This window comes from Ornithodoros turicata, chromosome 1 (genome assembly GCF_037126465.1).
Source record: "Ornithodoros turicata isolate Travis chromosome 1, ASM3712646v1, whole genome shotgun sequence".
Taxonomy (NCBI): Eukaryota; Metazoa; Arthropoda; class Arachnida; order Ixodida; family Argasidae; genus Ornithodoros; species Ornithodoros turicata.
Genome location: NC_088201.1, coordinates 169120010 through 169138327, shown reverse-complemented (window position 1 = coordinate 169138327; position 18318 = coordinate 169120010). Strand labels below are relative to the sequence as shown.

The 18318-nt window shown below is 48.7% G+C and overlaps 1 protein-coding gene across 1 annotated transcript; it reads right to left on the bottom strand.

Annotated features, from left to right (window-relative positions):
- Positions 1-1660: 1660 nt before the first annotated feature.
- Positions 1661-4966, bottom strand: LOC135389552 (late histone H2B.L4-like). The gene is made up of 2 exons (XM_064619590.1): positions 4804-4966; positions 1661-2351 (listed from the first exon to the last, which is right to left on the bottom strand). Exons 1-2 carry the CDS (start codon positions 4964-4966, stop codon positions 1966-1968), a joined length of 549 nt encoding a protein of 182 aa, XP_064475660.1. The 3' UTR covers positions 1661-1965.
- Positions 4967-18318: the final 13352 nt, after the last annotated feature.

Here is an 18318-nt window from a genome sequence, read left to right as displayed (position 1 = left end):
TACTGGAATGGCAGAAATTTACTTCTTATTGGATTTCCCTTTTTTTGCTTTAGCACTCTTCCTAGCGCTCCTCCTGGTATCACTAGAAAGTCGTCACCTTTTCCACGTCGTGCATGTGTTCCGTATCTGATTCACCCTCCGTCTCTTCAGCATTCACCAGAGTTGAGTCCGCATCCGATTCGGACCAACTAATGGCAGATTCTGGAGTTGTCTCTACTGTGGTGGAGGATGAGTCCTCATCCGCTTCAGATGACTCCTCCACCTCCACCTCAAGCGACTCAACGGTTTCTGGCACTACACTAACCCCTGACTGCACAGGTTCCAAATCCACCGTCACATTCGCTGGTTCCGTGTCTGGGACTCCAGCCCCACAGCCCCCATCACCGTTCTTAAACTCCTTTCTACTGATAACTTCTTTCTCATTTTCCATTTGTTTTTCATTCCCGTTTTCCGTCTCGTTTCCATCCTCCTTGTCCCTAGCCTCTACCTCTTCGGATGCCTTTGTCAGCTGACGGGGGTTTATAAGCTTTGGAAATCCGTTTGCATCCAGCCAGTGATCTTTCATCACATCTCGGTCATTTTCCTTCTATGTGACATCTCTGCCCCACGCTACCTGTCCTTTTCTCGCAACCCATCTCCTACTTTCTACTTCAATCACACATTGCTCACATTCTCCATTCACCATTTTGCCACATCCCTTGCACTTTTCCGCTTGGCAGTCTCTCAGCAAGTGAGAGGCGGCCTCGCACCTCTCTTTTCGACTCCCATGTAGTAGCATTCAACTCGCATGCCTTTCACCATGACGAAATTCGGAAGCACGCCTGTCAGTTCCATTAAAACAATGCGCGTTCCGGTTTCGCAATCGGCGTGGATGCCGCCGAACATTTCTCTTGTGGTTTTTACCACCTTTCCGTAACCCCCAAGAACCTTTTCCAGCTCTGTGTCTGGGTAGTCAGTGGGGTACCTGTACACCGTGATTCTCTTGACCCTATTATCTAGGGCCAAGAGATAACATTCCTTGCCGCCGATGGTAAGTTTCGCGCTCTCACGGAGCAGACGCGCTCCTTCTAGGTTTTGGGCTATTACCTTATAAAACCCCTCTCGTACGCGGGGCTTTGGCCTCCGCGTACGAGACCTGGCGCCACTGCTTTAGCCGCAGTGAGCACGTCTTTCAGAAAGCACCCGATGGGCGCCCGAACCTTGAAGGCAAGAGGCCGGTCAAATACCTCTGCCATTCTTTTGATTACACTCTACTGTTTTTGGAAATTCGCAGTTCTTATTCTATTTACAAACAAACCCTCCCAGCCTTGTGCGAGAGCCAAAGTCTATGCAGCCAATCAAAACACATGGTCGCAGAAATGCCCAACGGTCACTCCGCGATGTACCAACCGTGAACAAGGTTCGCAAGAAAACAAAAGAAAAGCTATATTTTTAGACTGGTGAGAGATAACTGAATACACCGATGATTACATTTAATGAGCGGGCTTGCTCACAAGAAAAAAAAGAAGAATGTATATTAGCGGAAACTTAACTAAGGGTAAATGTAAACTGGATGGCTGACTTCCGCTCTCTCACCGGGCGTACCGATGAGAAAAACTCTCTCGATCGTCCGCCTCGGCAAATTGCCACTGATTATTTATCCTTAGGAAAGCAATAAATCCTAACGCTAATCAATGTTTATTATGCCTCTATCTATTCTAGCCCTTACCGGCACTCCCTCGATGAGGAGAAACACCGATTCACAAGAGCAAACACACGCACAAGGTCCAAAGCCGCACAGAATTGCCACACCGGAATTAATCTGTACTCTTACGAGCAGTCTGGCGCTTGAGGGCGTACACGACGTCCATCGCAGCCACCGTCTTGCGCTTGGCGTGCTCGGTGTAAGTCACAGCGTCGCGGAAAGCATTTGGGGTGGCCCTGAAAAGGGCCTTTGGTTGTTCTGGGTGGTGGTCGAACCGCAGCTTACTTGGAGCTCGTGTACTTGGTGACGGCCTTGGTACCTTCGGACACGGCGTGCTTGGCCAGCTCGCCGGGCAGCAGCAGGCGCACGGCGGTCTGTATCTCCCGACTGGTGATGGTCGACCGCTTGTTGTAGTGCGCCAGGCGCGAGGACTCGGCAGCGATGCGCTCGAAGATGTCGTTCACGAAGCTGTTCATGATGGACATGGCCTTGCTGGGAACGCCCGTGTCCGGATGTACCTGCTTCAGGACTTTGTAGATGTAGATGCTGAAGCTCTCCTTCCTCCTGCGCTTCTTCTTCTTCTTGTCCGTGGCACGGACGTTCTTCTGCGCCTTGATGGCCTTCTTGTTTGTTTGTTTGTTTATGAGGAAAAGAGAGGTTGGCCATGCTCAGCAGGCCTGCTACTCTTATCGGGAGGGGGGATTGGGAGGAGTGAGTTAGGGGAGGGGAAAGGGGGAGTGTCTGTATGTTATCTAGAATGCAGGAGGAAGGAGAGGGAATGTAATGATCATGATATAGCTCTGTGGAGTGTATAGAAGAGCCCGGGGCTCATTCCCACTTGATTAAGTTGTTTTTCCTTTAAAGTTCATGTAGGTTGCATGTATTGATATAATCCAGTAAAAGCTTGCAAGCAGTGTGGCAATCATCTGTTGAGGGCCATGAGCCCAGGATTTTTCGGAGGGTATGAAGCTTTTGGAGTCCCTTCTCAAGAGTGTTTCTTTGGGAGCTGTATTTTTGACAATGCAGAAGGATGTGTGCCTCGTCCTCCCTTGAATTGCACGTGTCACAGTGTGGAGATGAAAGTATTTTGAACTTGTACTTTAGTGCTTTCGTGTATGCGGCTCCGAGTCTGAGTCGGTGGAGGAGGGACTCCTGGTTCCTGTTTAAAGACAAGGTACAATGAATTTCACTTCCCGGTCAAGGTACCTGAGGCGGTTTTTTCTCCATTGTGGGTTTTTGTAGGCTTGTTCCATTTGGTCTTGGACAATTTTTTGGATGGTGGCTGAGATGTCTGATTTGGTAAGAGGGATTGGAGTTTTTGTTTCAATTGAGTGTGCCTGATTTGCAGCTTTGTCTGCTTGTTCATTTCCAGGAATCAGGCAGTGCCCTGGTATCCATTGAAGACGGATTGTGTGGCCTGCATATATGAGGTGCGTATGCTCTGTACGTATTTGCTTAACTATTTGCGTGCACTGAGCCTCATGTAGTGAGGTGACCGAGTCAATCGCGGCTGTCGAGTCAGTAAGAATCGCCCATTGGTCTGGTTGTTCCTGTTGCTTTATGTATTTGAGGGCCTGGAGGATGGCATGTAATTCAGCCGATGTAGATGAGGTTCTATGACTTAAGTTGTGTGCATTGTTTACTTCATTTGAGGGATCATAGACTGCTGAGGTAGATCCTTGTGATGTAGTGGAACCATCCGTATATATGACATGATGGTTTTCCTTCAGTTTATCGATGACCTCAAGTGCAAGCCGTTTGGCTATGAGCGTTGGAAAGTCTGCTTTTTTGTGCAGGCCAGGTATTGTAGTACAAGCTTGAGGGACGGTTTGTCTCCATGGTGGCATACTGTCTCGAACTGGAGTTTTATAATCAGCATGTATGTATGGGGTGTATTTCAGAATGGCCCTGCTCATTTGTGGCCCCATCCTCTTTGTCCCTAGACTTGCCAAATTGTGCTTCACATGCCTGCTCTGGTGTCTGAGGTGAATTTTCATAATGTCTTTGTCTATCATGGTGGGGATGTCGACTTCACATGCCTCTTCGATGAGAGCGGAATGCCCAGTTGTATGTGGGACTCCGATAACAATTCGGATCCCAGCAGCCTGTATTTGTGACAGGATTGTCATGTTCGTTGGAGCAACACTTCTTAGTAGAGGGAGACTATACTGGAGGTTTGCAAGTATGAGGGCGTTGTATGTCTGTTTGATGATTGTTTTGTGTGGTCCCCACGAGGGCCCAGCAACGGTCCTAAGTATATTTAGGTACTCCGCAGTTTTGCGTTTGATGGCATTTATTTCATGCTTCCAGCAAAGGTTTCTATCCATTGCTATGCCCAGGAACTTGTGCTTGTTCTTCATGGATATTTGTGCATTATTTACAGTGACAGGATATTTGTGGAACTGCCTTTGTGTGAATGGAAGGAGCGCTGTTTTTTCGGCTGATACTAGCATGCCACGTTCCCCTAGGTATTGCTCTGCAGTGCTGACTGCCGCTTGTAGGCGGGCCGTCAGGGTCAGGCGTTGTGTGTGAGCACTCCATACGCAAATGTCGTCGGCAAACATGGCGATGCTTATGTCTTTTTTTCAGCCGTGCCGGCAACGATAGCATGACTACATTAAAAATAACAGGGCTGAGGATACCACCTTGTGGAACCCCAGCAACCACTTTGTGCCTGGAACTTGGGTCATCAGTGGTTTCTATGTAAAGGTACCTATCTGTTTGGTAGCTACCTATGATTTTGTACAGACGACCGGTAACTCCCGTCTGTTGCAGATCGTGTAGAATGGATGTGTGGGAAACAGAATCAAAGGCCTTTTTTATATCTAAAAATACAGCAGCGGAAAAACGATTAAATGTATTGTTATGTTCAATGGAGGAGACAAGGTCAACAATGGAATCTATCGTGGAGCGGCCTTTCCTGAACCCTGCCATGCGTTTTGGGTAAATGTAGTTGTTCTCCAGAAACCATTCGAGGCGAGATTTTACCATTTTCTCAAATATTTTGCCAATACAGCTGTTAACAGCAATTGGTCGGAAGGAGTCTAGAGAGGTGGGTGTTTTGCCTGGTTTCAGGATAGGCTTTATTCGTGTTAGTTTCCATTCCTCAGGGATATCACCAGCTTTCCATATGTTGTTGAACATGTGCAGAAGGCAAAGGAGAGTGTCTTCTTCCATGTTTCTGATCATGTCATAGCTGATACCATCGGGACCAGGGGATGAACGTTTGGGGCAAGTATTTATGGCCTTTTTAAGTTCAGATAGAGTGAAGTCGTCATCCATCTCATTATACCATGTGTGTGCTTTTGCAGCGCGTGGGACGACTTGCGGGATTTGTGTGAGAGTGATCGCTGTAATACGGCGGCAGAATTCATCCGCCAGATCTTGGATAGGAGTGTTTGTGGCAAGTGAGAGGCTGACAAAAGGGGGAGTTTGCTCTGAGCCCGTAAGCGTCTGACGGACATGGTTGAATAGTTACAAACAGATTACCTTTTTTGTAGCCCATCACACAAGCTGCGCCACCTTTTTTCTGAAAGTTTCTTTAGGAGTCTTCTGATTTTTGCTTGAATTCTGTTTGATTCACGTACATGATTTAGGTTTTTCGTTCTCCTTGCCAGCCTCTCAGCTCGCCGTCTTATCGCGCGCAATCGTTCATATTCCCCATTTATGTACGGGACGCTGGCAGGGATTATGAATTTCTCAGTGTGTTTTTTATGGCAGTTCTTAAGGTGCTCTGTGAGGGCTGCAATTTTAGTATTGCTGTCTATTTGGTTGCACGTGTCAGCCCGAAAGCGTCCCCAGTTTACTTTTTTGACCTCATGTTTTTTTTGCGTTTTTGAGAGTGATTTTTCATTTTCAACAGGAGTGGAATGTGATCCCTCCTCACTCATGGAGACGCTTTCACTGACGAGATCACTGACGACACGAGACTGACGAGATCACTCATGGAATGTGATATGTGGGGGCACCGTCATTTGTGATACAGAGGTTTAACTCATCCAAGAGTTTTTCCAAGTCTGCCCCCCGTTTGTCAGTCTTTTTTGACCCCCAGATCTTATTATGGGCATTAAAATCCCCACACACTATATAGGGTGGTTGGAGCTTTTTGATTTCTGTGATTATGAATTCAACATCAATGGGTGTGGTGGGCTGCAAGTACACACTGACAATGGAAAGATCAGTTTTGTGGAGGCGAATCCTGCAGGCACACAGCTCACAGATATCAGTGTTGGCTATATTCATAGCCGTCTGAGGAATGTTATCTCAAATCAGCAAAGCAGCCCTGCTGGGAGGAGTTGGCCTTGCTGATTCATACAGGAGATAGTGGGGCAATGTGAATGATGAAGGGAACATCCCTTCGGATATGCGAAGAAGAGGAAATTCATGGCGAGAAACAAATTGTGAAAAGTCTGCGACTTTGCCCGTGATCCAATGCGAGTTCCATTGGAATATGGTAGTGTTGGAATACCGTTTGACACTGTGTGGGGTTGCTGCTATAGTTTGGTTGCTAGCCATGGTGGTTGGAGGAGAGCATTTGCAAGAGTTGGGTCTCCAGGGCCAGCGCTTGCTGTACCTCTAGTACATTACGAGCAGTTGGAATGGCAGCAATGATTGCCTTGAGCGCCATGAAGATGAAAGGAATTATTTGTAGCACCAGTTGGGCAACTTCAGGAGAGCTCGAGGTGGGTGGGGGAGGAGGGGGCCCCAGAGGAGGGGGCTTTGGACGATCTGCTTGAGCGCTCTGAGTGGGCGGCTTCTCCCATGCATTTGGGGTAGAAGTTGAGGGCTCTGTTGTTCTTACTACCTCCTTCTTCTTCCACGGCGCGTTTTGGGGTCGCTGCGGAAGTGGAGGGAAGGCAACGCCAATTCTCTTTGGGATGGGGGGCGACTTCACCATTGTGGGGTTTATTGGCCCACACTTGAGAGGCTTTTCATCACAGCATTCTGTTTTGACGGCAGCAATAGCGGCTACACGACGAAGGCAGCGGCCGTAAGTGGCAGGGTGAGGTCCCCCACAGTTTGCGCATTTGGCCTCGTTGCGCGAGTGACACTGCTTGTATGAGTGCGAGCCCGCACAGACTTTGCAACGACTTTGCCCACGGCAGTGTTCGGCAGATTCCCGATCTTTTGGCACTTGAAACACCGCGTGGGAGTGAAAAACTCTGTGACTGGGTACTTATTGAACCCCAAGGTCACTTCCTCTGGCATGGGGATGTCTGACTTAAACGTCACGATGACGCTATGTGAGGGGCGAGGGTGATAATCACCGGTATCATCCCTCTGGTATGCTCGCTGCCTGCGTACTTCTACGGCGCCAACAGGTCTTAGGAATTCGAGCAACTGCTCATCACTATATGGAGTACGAATACCCGAGATTTTGCCGACGTTGCGCGCATATGACTCGGGTATACGCGTCGTGATAGCAATGTTGGCCAGACATGTCAGATTGAGAAGTGCTTTCGCAGCTGCCAGAGAACCCACAGTCACTGTTAGGCTACCAGTGTTTGCAATTCTGTGGTTGCAGATTCGCACTTGTGTAGCAGAGAGCACCTCTGAAGCTATCTCGTTTGGATTTACAGCTAGGAAGCTGTCTTCTTTCTTTACTGGCGTGAGGATGACGGGGATGCCCGCTTTCCTCGATTTTTTATGAACCACCGTGATAAACGGGGTGGTGTCATCATCGTGTTCATTTTCGGACTCCATTGTCTCGTGATTCGGCACAATGCTTACTTTGTCAGAGTCGTAGCGACGTCTTTTCTGCGAAGAGAGGATTTCTCCTTCCTGATTTGATGGGGGATTTACCCTCCTGGGTGTCGTCCATTGTCTTCGGCTACTTGAAAGCCTAAACCCAGGACACATTACTGCATACTGTTGTTCACAGCGATGCTCACAGTAGCACTGAAAAGTGCTGTTTATTCCAAAGCACTGCTCTCGACGACGCGCGGGTGCACGTTCAACTCGCTGAACGCTGGTTCACACTATCCCTTCTTGACCGCTTTGACGAAAATTGGGTGTATCGAGTTCTGTGCAGGACCAACTCCACATGGGAGAAGATCCATAACCCTCTACAGATCCGCTAAGCTAAGCTAAGCATTTACATCGCCTTTGTCTATCCTTACGTTATGGGTGCACAGATTAATACCCCACTTGCTCTCCGGAAATACTTCCGAGGCAGTTGCTTTCGGCTTTTATGCCGCCACTTCCGCATTCAGCGTAACTAAGCAAACATTGCCGCCTTGTAACATCATGTAATAACCCAGTTATCCTGAAATATTTTTTTACAAATTTTTGCATTCATTGGACTAAATCTTAAAGAAAGGAGTGTGACCCAATTTATTTTTTTCCGTTTTCCAGATTGCTCTAAATCTTTCAGAACCCCATTTAAAGAATTCCCTCCCAAGCCATATCCTAATACAAAAATTGATTTTCCTAGTTACTATTAACTCCTGGCTTCCCGACCTATGGAAATGAAATCTTCTCTGACATCTGGCGTACCATATTTGGTATACCGTTTCTGTCAGTACCAACCAATACAGTTTTTTATCCCTATTTCTCAGCTGAGGCAGCTCCAGGTTTATCAAGTCCTTTTTGGTTAACTGAGGTAGATTGAAAGCTGTCCGAATTTTCCCCCATAAGAGTCTGGGTAGCTTGCATTCGAGGAAGCAGTGTTCTAGCGTTTCTGTTTTCCCACACTCAGCACACCTATCGTTATCGCTTACATGCCTTCTTTCCAGGAAAGATCCAACGGGTACTATTCTGTGAGCTATTTTCCACAGTAAGGTTTTCCGTTTTCCTTCTATCCATTCGCTGTTCAAGCGTATCCATAAACCGCTGTTGCTGTTGTTAATTGTTCCACCTGTTTCTTTATTCAAGAGTTTATTGTATATGTCTTTAGCTGACATACTCATACGTCGCCAGTTATTTTTAAATTTCGAACAGCTTGTAGGACATCGTTGTATTGTCTTGGTTTGTCTGTTGCCGATGGTCCGTTCAAGTTTGTGCGTTCTCCAGTTATAGTTTTTGCTTCGACAGCAAGCCAAAATTCTGCCAAATATTTTGTTAATCCTTCCTCTGTATCCTGTTTACTGTGACCTGCACCTTTAGAGCTGTAGCATAATTTATTATGTCACGTATTCCCCATCCTCCGTCTTGTTTGGCATTTTTAAGGACACTCTGCGAAGCAAATTGTGTTTTTTCATTCCACGCAAACTGGAAAAACATCTTTTCCAGTCCCCGTGCAATGTCCTTTGTTGGTTGTTCAATTGCTGCTAGGTACCACAACTTGCTGTGTACTAATACATTAATCAAATGTGCTCTCACTGAGAGCGGGGCTTCCAAGGCTGAGTATTCTTTTAAGATTTCTTTGACTTCAGTGATTTTTTCAACCCAACTGCTTCTGCTGACGCCGTTTGCGTTGTATTTAATTCCCAGAATTTTTACTTCATTTTTAATCGAAATTCCAATCTTAACTCTTGGTTTGAGACCTCCAATGTACATCAGAGCGCTTTTGTTTTTGTTTATTTCTGCTCCAGATTTAATACTATACTCATGCATACTGTTTAATATTCCTTGTACTGATTTTTCGTCTGGAACCAGCACAGTCAAGTCATCTGCATAGGCTAAAATTGCCTTTTCCTTCCCCCCTCTAGGTAGTGGAAATACCTTTATTGCACCATTGCTCTTTAACATTTTGATTAATCTTTCAAAGCCCAAAACATAAAGAAAGGGTGACGGAGGACGCCCCTGTCTTACTCCATTAGTAATTTTAAAGGACTCATTACAGGGTCGGCCGTTCACTAGGACAGTGCTGGTACTTCCCTTGTATAGACCAATTACCATATTTATAAATTCTTGACTCACGCCTACATTTGCCAATTCGCTAAAAATGAAATCCGATCTTATTTTATCAAAAGCTTTCCTCTGATCTATGGTGGCTACGATCCCCTCTATTCTCCTCTGACCTGACCATAACAATGTGTCCCTGATGGCAGCAGTCTGTAGGAAGATATTTCTTCCCTGAACACCTCCACACTGGGCTTTGGAAACCATGGAGTTCATCAATGGAACTAAGCGGTCTGCCAGTATTTTTGCAATGATTTTGTAGTCAGCGTTTAGGAGCGTTATGGGTCTCCAAGCATTAATCTCTTCCCTTCTTGATTCTTCCTTACAAAGGAGAACCACATAGCCCTCATTGAGGGAGCCAAGAGAGCCCCCACTCTCTAAAGCCCTGTTGAAAACTTTAACTAGATGCGGCCCAATTAGTGACCAGTATTTCCGATAGAAGGCCATCGGTAAGCCGTCTGGGCCAGGGGAGGAGGTTTGTTTCATCCCAAGTACGGCTTTGAGAGCCTCCTGGACGGTTGCCGGGGAGTTTTCTCCTCCGGCCGGGGTGGCGGGCGCCGTCCTCGTACTGAGCGTAAATATCGCTGTAGAAAGTAGTGATAACCTGCTCGATTTCATCGGTATTTGTTACCCTTTGGCCGTTGTCGTCGTACAGAGCTTCGATTGGGCTTTGCGTTTGGTTCAGGAATGCTTTTATAAGCTCCCTGGAGCACCATGTTTCCATTTTGTGCTGCTTGGTCTGAGTGCGCATTTGCATGGGGAGCCAGCTCTGTTCCCTTAGGGCTTGGAATTCGTTTTTGAGGGCTTTTATTTGCACCTCATAGTCGTCAGCAGCAGTGTCATTTTCTAATGTACGAATCTTGGACTCTATGGCCCCCACTCTCCTTCTCTCCTCCTCAACTCTCTGCCTTCCCTCTGTTTTCAGTAGGTTCTTTAGGGACTTCTTCACGCCCTCCCACCAGCCCACACTGTGGTCACATGTTTGGGCCGCATCACCAAGAAGTTCTTTCATCTTGAAATCTATTTCTTTTATTTCTAATAAATCATTGTTTAAACGCCATAGTCTCCCGTGGAACCCAATCAACGGGACATTGTTGAATTTCACTTCCACTGCCATGTGGTCAGAAACTGCGGTTGTGTCAATTGTTTTGGTTTTGACAGCACTCTGAGTCCATCTTCCTCTTGCATAGACTCTATCTAGTCTGCTGGCGTTAGTGCCACTAAAATGGGTGAAGCCCTGTTCATTTCCGTTGTTTTGACGCCACAAGTCTACAAAAGAAACGTCTCTGATTAGCTTCCTAAATTCTTCACTTCCCTGTTTATTCTTATGATGTCCCATTAATGTATCTAGGTTGTCATTTAATACACAGTTAAAATCCCCCCATTATTATGTTGGTTGCACCCGCTAAATAATAGTCTACTCCTCTAAAAAATTCTGCGGATTCCTTCCTGTCGATGGGAGTGTATACGCTTATTATTCGTACTGTGCTGCTTTCACACGACAAGTCGACTGCTACAACCCTTGCATCTGTGTCTCTTTTGCTATTTATTACTTTACTGGTCAAGTGTGGCATAATGATTATGCCTACTCCTCCCCAGTTCTTTTTCCCAAAGCTCCAAAATGATCGCACCCCAAAATCCCTGTCTATTTGATTCACTTCTTTACGTTTTGTTATGTGTGATTCTTGTAAAAGGATGTGCAACCCCCCGATTATTCTAATGACTTCGTTCCTTATCAATTTATTTTTAAAACCCCTTACATTTAATGTTAATAGCTTAAGATTCATGTTGGTGAGTTTTGGTGCTTTGGGATCCTGTTTTAGGTTTCGCCTCTTTCGAGCGCATGCGCAGGGAAGCTTAACGCTTATTCTTTTTCCTTCTCAAACGGCGCGGTGTTGGTTCACCCGCTGCCTTCCGGTTCTATCTACTGGTCCACTTTCCACATCGCTGTGGACCTCGACGCTTTCCTGTACCAATCCCTTTTCATTTTCATCGTCTAATTCTGTGCCCAGCGATGTGGTGCTAGCGCTAGAGCTCTCAGTAAATGTGCTCCCAGTGAAGGAGCCCAGGCTGCTCCTGGATTCGTTCCCTCGCGTTTCTTCCGGTTCCTCCTGTGTTTCAGGCACTGTGTTTACGTCCTGAATAACTTCTGGTGACCCAGCCACTATCTCGCGTGGCTCTGTTGCTTTCTCAACAGCTTCCTCAGTTTCTACTGCCTTTTCTATCTCCTGTACTGTATCTCCCACTTCTGTTTCCCTTCCAATTCTGGAAGTTGAGGTACTTCGTTTACCCTCTTGTCCTTTTGTCCTTCCTTTTCTTTTTCCACTCCTGCTGCCGGGAGTGGAGGAAATTCTTCCTCATCTAACACTTCCTCGCGTTGGTTTGGCCACTGGCCGTAATCCAGCTCAGCCCATGCAGAGCTTCGCGGTTCCCATGCCGCTTCCTCCTTTTCTTTGCATTCACCGTCGCAAAAAGCGGTTACAGCTTTTGCATTTCTGCACCTCACAATCTCTAGCAATGTCGCCGCCTGCGTTACATCTTGCGCAACTCCTTGCCACTCCCACGTAATAACACTCCACTTTCATTCCTTTGATGAAGGTGAAGTTGGGCAGTGGGGTGTCCATTTCCATTAAGACTTTTCGTGTGCCTGTTTCCAGGCCACTATGTTCACCTCTGTAGAATTCCCTCTCTACTTTCAATACTTTGCCGTATTTTTCGAGAGCTCTCTGCATGTCCGTATATGCGTACTCTGCAGGGTAACGAAACACAGTGATCATCTTTACCCTCCTTCCAAGTGAGCGTAGCTCCACTTTTGTTTCACCGATCATTACTGATCCGGCCGCTTTGGCCATCCGAACGCCTTCCATATCATGGAAGGTGACATCGTAATACCCGCCCTTTAATGGGCACACCGTCTTTACCTTCTTAGGAAAAGACTTCTTTACCGCCGCTGCGAGTTCAAGGCTAGCGGTGCCTCTCGGCATGCGCACCCTGAACGTCAACGGCAAATCGAGCGGTTCTTTTCCCTCCATCGCCTTCTGGCGTTTCTTTACACTTATTTTTACAAAGCTACTTACAAAGCTCACTGTGCCAGTGACAACTCTTGTGCCGTGAAGCAATTGGAAACAGCTGCACACCGCTATGCCGCGAAAAAGAACATTACCACTACTGAAGCGCGAAAGATTCCCATGCCGTCTCCTCTGGCCTGTGCTCTGATATTAGGTCAGCCCTCTCCTCTGCTACCCGCACTGCTACAGCCCCGCCATCTGGTCTCAAATCAGATCTAAAATACCTACAGCTATGTGCCAAGCGACGTAAGGCTCCAACGGGACCTCAGAAGATCTCACTCCCAATACCACCGCACCATCTACCGAAGAATTTCTGCAGTTTTACGCCGATATGCGAACTCTCTTTATCGCTCTCAATGGAGAAACTTCACCGCGTCTCTTACCCTGCACACCCCTGGGAGTAAAATCTGGGCAGTGGCTAAATCCCTTATGGGGACAAGTAGACCACTCTCTCCTTTCCCCTCCCTGGCACTAGCCCGTGGCACTACCACCAGAGAGCTGGCCGAAAACTTCGCTGATTTCTTCAGCACGGGCAGGGATGTACCCTCCCCCCCACCTCTCCCCCACAGCCATGGAGTTCTGGATGACCGTTTCACCTTCTCTGAGCTTCGTTATGCACTGAACTCTCTGAAATCGAAATCATCTCCAGGTCACGATGGCATCTCCAATCAAGCCTTGCCTAACCTGCCTGACGCTTGCCTCAGCCGACTCCTATCATTTGTCAACCATCACTGGTGTCTTGGCTCTTGTCCGCCTGCTTGTAAGCTATCTGTAGTAGTCCCCATCCTTAAAATAGGCAAGCCAGCTGCGGAACTGTCTTCATACAGACCAGTTTCCCTTACCTCATGCGTCGCAAAGCTTGTAGAACGCCTCCTACACAGACGGCTCACCTGGTTTCTCGAGACCAATTCAGCACTCCCACACTGCATGACGGGCTTCCGTCGTCATCTCAGCTGTCAAGACTCAATCCTAGACGTTGTGTCAAGTGCTGACGAGGCACTTCGATCTAAACAGAGGACTGCTGCTGTCTTTTTTTATATTAAGGCAGCCTTTGACAGTGTTCCCATTGAGGCAGCTATGCGCACTCTTATCCAGCTCGGCATCGAAGGCACTGCAGCGTCTTTTATCCAGGACTTCCTGTCAGATCGCTCCTTGCAAGTTCGTCTCGGACACTCATACAGCTCGTCACGAAGACAAAGCCTTGGCCTACCTCAAGAACCCCAATCCCTTCGCCTCACTAGCACTTGCCCGTGGCTCCTCCCTCCCAGAGCTAGCAGAAAACTTCGCCGACAAATTTCACAACACAACAGGCACACCTGCTAAGTCCACCACCCTCTCTTCCAACTGCTCTCAAGACCAGCCATTCTCCCCACACGAACTACAACAAGCCATTCGCCGCCTGAAGACTAAGTCAGCTCCAGGGCTGGATGGGATCTGGAATCAGGCTCTTCGAAACCTCGCAACCGAGGCTTTCTCCAGACTCCTGCGCTACATCAACGAACACTGGAACGTTGCCATGCCCCCACCCGCTTGGCGGGAAAGTGTCCTCGTCCCCCTCCTCAAGCGCGGCAAACCTACCGCCGATCTGAACTCTTACCGGCCCATTTCGCTCACCTCCTGCCTGGCCAAAGTCGTAGAGAGGATGATCCACGCTCGTATCACTTGGACCCTGGACCAAAAGTCCTACCTGCCCACCTGTATGACTGGCATCAGGCGTAACCTAAGCGCCCAAGATTCCATCCTCAACTTCATCTCTGATGTTGAGGATACACTCAAGAGCGGCAAGAGAACAGCTGATGTCTTCATAGACATAAAAGCCGCCTTTGATAATGTCGCCGTCCCTGTGATTGTGGAGGCTCTCCAGGCTGCTGACATTGGTGGCAAGACAGCCACCTTCATCCATGGCCTGCTGTGTAACCGCTCTTTGAAAGTACGCCTTGGAACTACTCTCAGCACTCCTAGAGACCAGAATATTGCCACCCCCCACCCCCCAGGGCAGCGTATTAAGCCCGCTACTCTTGAACCTTGCCATGGCCACTCTTCCAGCTCACCTGCACAACACCAATAAAGACATTAAGCTGTCTTGAAACGCCGACGACATATGCCTCTGGATCCGCGGCAAGACACCGGGAACTCACAGAAACGCCATACAGGAAGCTGTTAGTGCCACAGCGGACTTTCTATGCAGCAAAGGCCTCACCATATCTGGGGACAAAACCAAGATAATGTTACTCGGACCCGGCCCAAGCTGGTCACACCTGTGTGTGTGTGTGTGTGTGTGTGTGTAATTAAAGGTTTTATGGCGCAAGGGCAGTTTGGTCACACCTAGCCCCTGTAACCGTCGATGGAAACACCATTGAAAGGGTCAAAGAGCACGACTTCCTGGGTATCACCATAGACAGACGACTGTCATGGGCGCCTCACGCGAAGCGACTTAGAGCAAGATGCATTCCTTCCAGCAACCTCATCAGACGCCTTGGCAGCTCCCAATCCGGTTGGCCCCAGAGGACAGCTCTTAACATATTCAACGCAACCACAGCGGCGAAGATACTCTACGGACTACCATACACCTGCCCCAGCGCTTCAGCACTCGAGTCCCTGGAAAAGCTGTACAGAAGTGGACTGCGTCACGCCATCGGAGTACCCTCTGCAGCACGAAGCGAAGCCGTCCACGCTGAGACTTCCACACTACCTCTCCTCCTACGCTGCGCTGTCCAGACTCCACAGATCTAGCGCTGGCACATCGCTCATTAGCCGCCTCAGAGAACGCAACCACAGTCGCTTTTCGGCCACACTGCTCACTTTCTCCGAGCTTGTTCCATCCACCCCCTCAATCCCAAACAAGAGCCCACCCTGGCAACTCAGCCTACTGAGCATCCAGCCTAACATCAAAGGAATTTCCTGCAAACAAAACGTTCCGGATATAGTTGCGCAAGTACTTACTGCAGACTGCATACAAACAAGCTACCCAGGCCACACGGAAGTCTACACCGACGCATCCATCAATGGGAACCTTAACACGAGTAGCATCGCCGTCTACATCCCTTCCCGTCAACTTAAACTCGATGACTGTTTCAGTGGTCCTACCTCCTCCACTGATGCCGAACTCCTGGCTATCTGTAAAGCCACCAAAGTCATCAGCCAACTAGACGTCACAAATGCAGTAATCCTTACCGAATCCAAAGGTGCCCTCTACAGAATCCAGCCCCTTTACGACTCCTGCCCCATCGCCTCCCAAGCCCGGAACAACATACAAGCCCTCAGCAACAGGGGTCAAATGGGTGCCCTCTCATAAAGGTATATCCGGAAACGAGACCGCCGATGAACTATGCAACAGAGGTACACGCTCGCCTCTAACTGCCGCAGCCCTCTCTACCAATGCCACCGTCAGAAAAGGCATTCACAAACACCTCTGGCAGCTGCACCCAGATAAGCCTACTGCCATGGGACAGCACCTCCACCATGTGCCACAGCGGGTCTATCCCGTCAAGACGCAGCCCTGCTATTCTGTTTGCGCAGGCTACCACACTCACAAAGCCACTGCCTCTACAGCCCCCGCCCTGCTGCACCAGCATCCACGCACTAGCCCTGCCAGTTGACCTTCCCGCCTTTCCCACTTCTCTACATGCTAAAACCTCTTTCACTTTCACGCCCTCATCACCCACCCCTCTTCACAACGAGCGAAACCTGCCATCCCCTGGATAGGCTGACCTCGCCCGCTTCACTACGTCACTCCACTCCACTCCACGCAAAATGCTGGCAAGCCTTGCTTCCGTCGTCACCTCAGCAGTCAAGACTCAATCCTAGACTTTGTGCCAAGTGCTGACGAAGCACTTCGATCTAAACAGAGGACTGCTGCTGTCTTTTTTTTATATTAAGGCAGCCTTTGACAGTGTTCCCATTGAGGCAGTTATGCGCACTCTTATCCAGCTTGGCATGGAGGGCCCTGCAACGTCCTTTATCCAGGATTTCCTGTCAGGTCGCTCCTTGCAAGTTCGTCTCGGACACTCATACAGCTCGTCACGAAGACAAAGCATTGGCCTGCCTCAAGGGAGTGTTTTAAGCCTGCCCATTTTCAACATAGTGATAGCTGGACTACCTTATGCTCTCCCTGCTGTCTCTCCCCCTCCTCAATGCTGAATATATGCAGATGACATCTGCATATGGGCTAGTCAGAAGCACCAACCCAACCTACGCAAATCCATTCAAGCTGGAATCAACTCTGCTGCTGTCGTCCAGGACCTTGGCCTCACCATGTCCCCAGAAAAATCTAGGCTGATGCTCATCGGTCCTGGAGCCACCTGGAAGCACTCCCGCCATGTCACCTTAAATGCTCACCTCTAGAAACCGTGAGATCCCACGCCTTCCTGGGCATCACTCTGGACTCCAGACTATCCAGGTACCTTTCATCAGAGAATGCAAGAAGCGCTGTCTCACCTTCTCTAACCTGGTCAGACGTCTCAGCAGCTTCTCCTCCGCATGCCCTCCGCGTACCCTAGCCGCTATCCACAACGCCACCACAGTAGCCAAACTACCGTACGCTCTGCCTTTCACATCTCCCTCCAAGTCCTCCTTCAAGTATCTCGAACAGATAAACCGCAAGGGGCTTCGCCAAGCCTTTGGACTTCCTCCATCCTCTAGCTCCGAGACCCTCTACGCCGAGTCAGCTTCCCTCCCTCTCGGGCTGCGAGTCACTCAGCTCCTCCTCAACCAGCTGGTGAGGCTCAACCTCACCCCAGCCGGCAGAGCACTCATTCTCAAACTTGAGCAACGACCGCCTAGTAGTTTACACTGCACTCTCCACACCCTCCAAGGGCTCAACTCCTCCCATCCTAAACTCCCAAGCTTGCACCCTCCCTGGACTCTGCACGCATTCCTGGTCTGTCCAGTAAACGGCGGACCCCAGATATAGTTGCCAGATCCCTTGCCACCGAGCGCATTATGAATTGTCATCAAGAGGTCATCCAAGTCTACACTGACGCTTCTCTGGACCCAGTTAGTGGAATTAGCGCCATAGCGATCCACATACCCTGCCGCAACCTATCAGAAGCTCGTCCTCTTGTAGGAGCTCACTCCTCCACTGAGGCAGAATTGCATGCTATCTACATTGCTCTCCAAGCTATAGAGGATTCAGATATCCAAACAGCCGTTATCCTATCTGCAGTTGTCTGTCTGCTTTTCACACGCATTCTCTACCTCTCGGCAGCAAAAACCGTGGTATCCATCCGTAGTATCCGTCGGTTTGCATTTCGCACATGAACACCTGCATTAATCCGATTAATCTCTGGACGAGGAATCTTCTGCTGCTGCGAAGACACTTTCCAGCACGCTCACGCACGAACCACAGTTCTGTGTGAGCGACAGTTCTCTAATGCGGAATTCCAGCGCACTCATGTTCAAGAGGCTCGACATTCTCGACGTAGAAAGTGGTCACAAATGCCCACTGCCATTTTCGCTTTCACCGGATTAGCGCCCGGAAGTGCGTGAATTACATGCGTCCTCGACAGATGGCGCGGGGTCACGCAATTGTTGACAGACTGCCCGGTTTGCTACTAGGTCCTTGGACATGCAATTATGGAAAATTCTAGTACAAAAAAACTGCAGCGATTTCAGCGGAGTTCTTTGATACTTGAACTTTTGAAGGTTCAAGCTTTTCGCTGGACATAAAGTTTCGATAGGTTTATATTCACTTTTGGGTCCCCTGCGTTGAGCAGGGTAATTGAC

Excerpts from the sequence above, each read along its gene's own strand:
- LOC135389552 (XM_064619590.1), bottom strand. The coding sequence starts at position 4,966 with ATGGATGACGACTTCACTCTATCTGAACTTAAAAAGGCCATAAATACT. Across the intron at positions 2,352-4,803 it reads CAACAACATATGGAAAGCTG|CATGGCCAACCTCTCTTTTC; the intron begins GTGATATCCCTG and ends AGGCCTGCTGAG.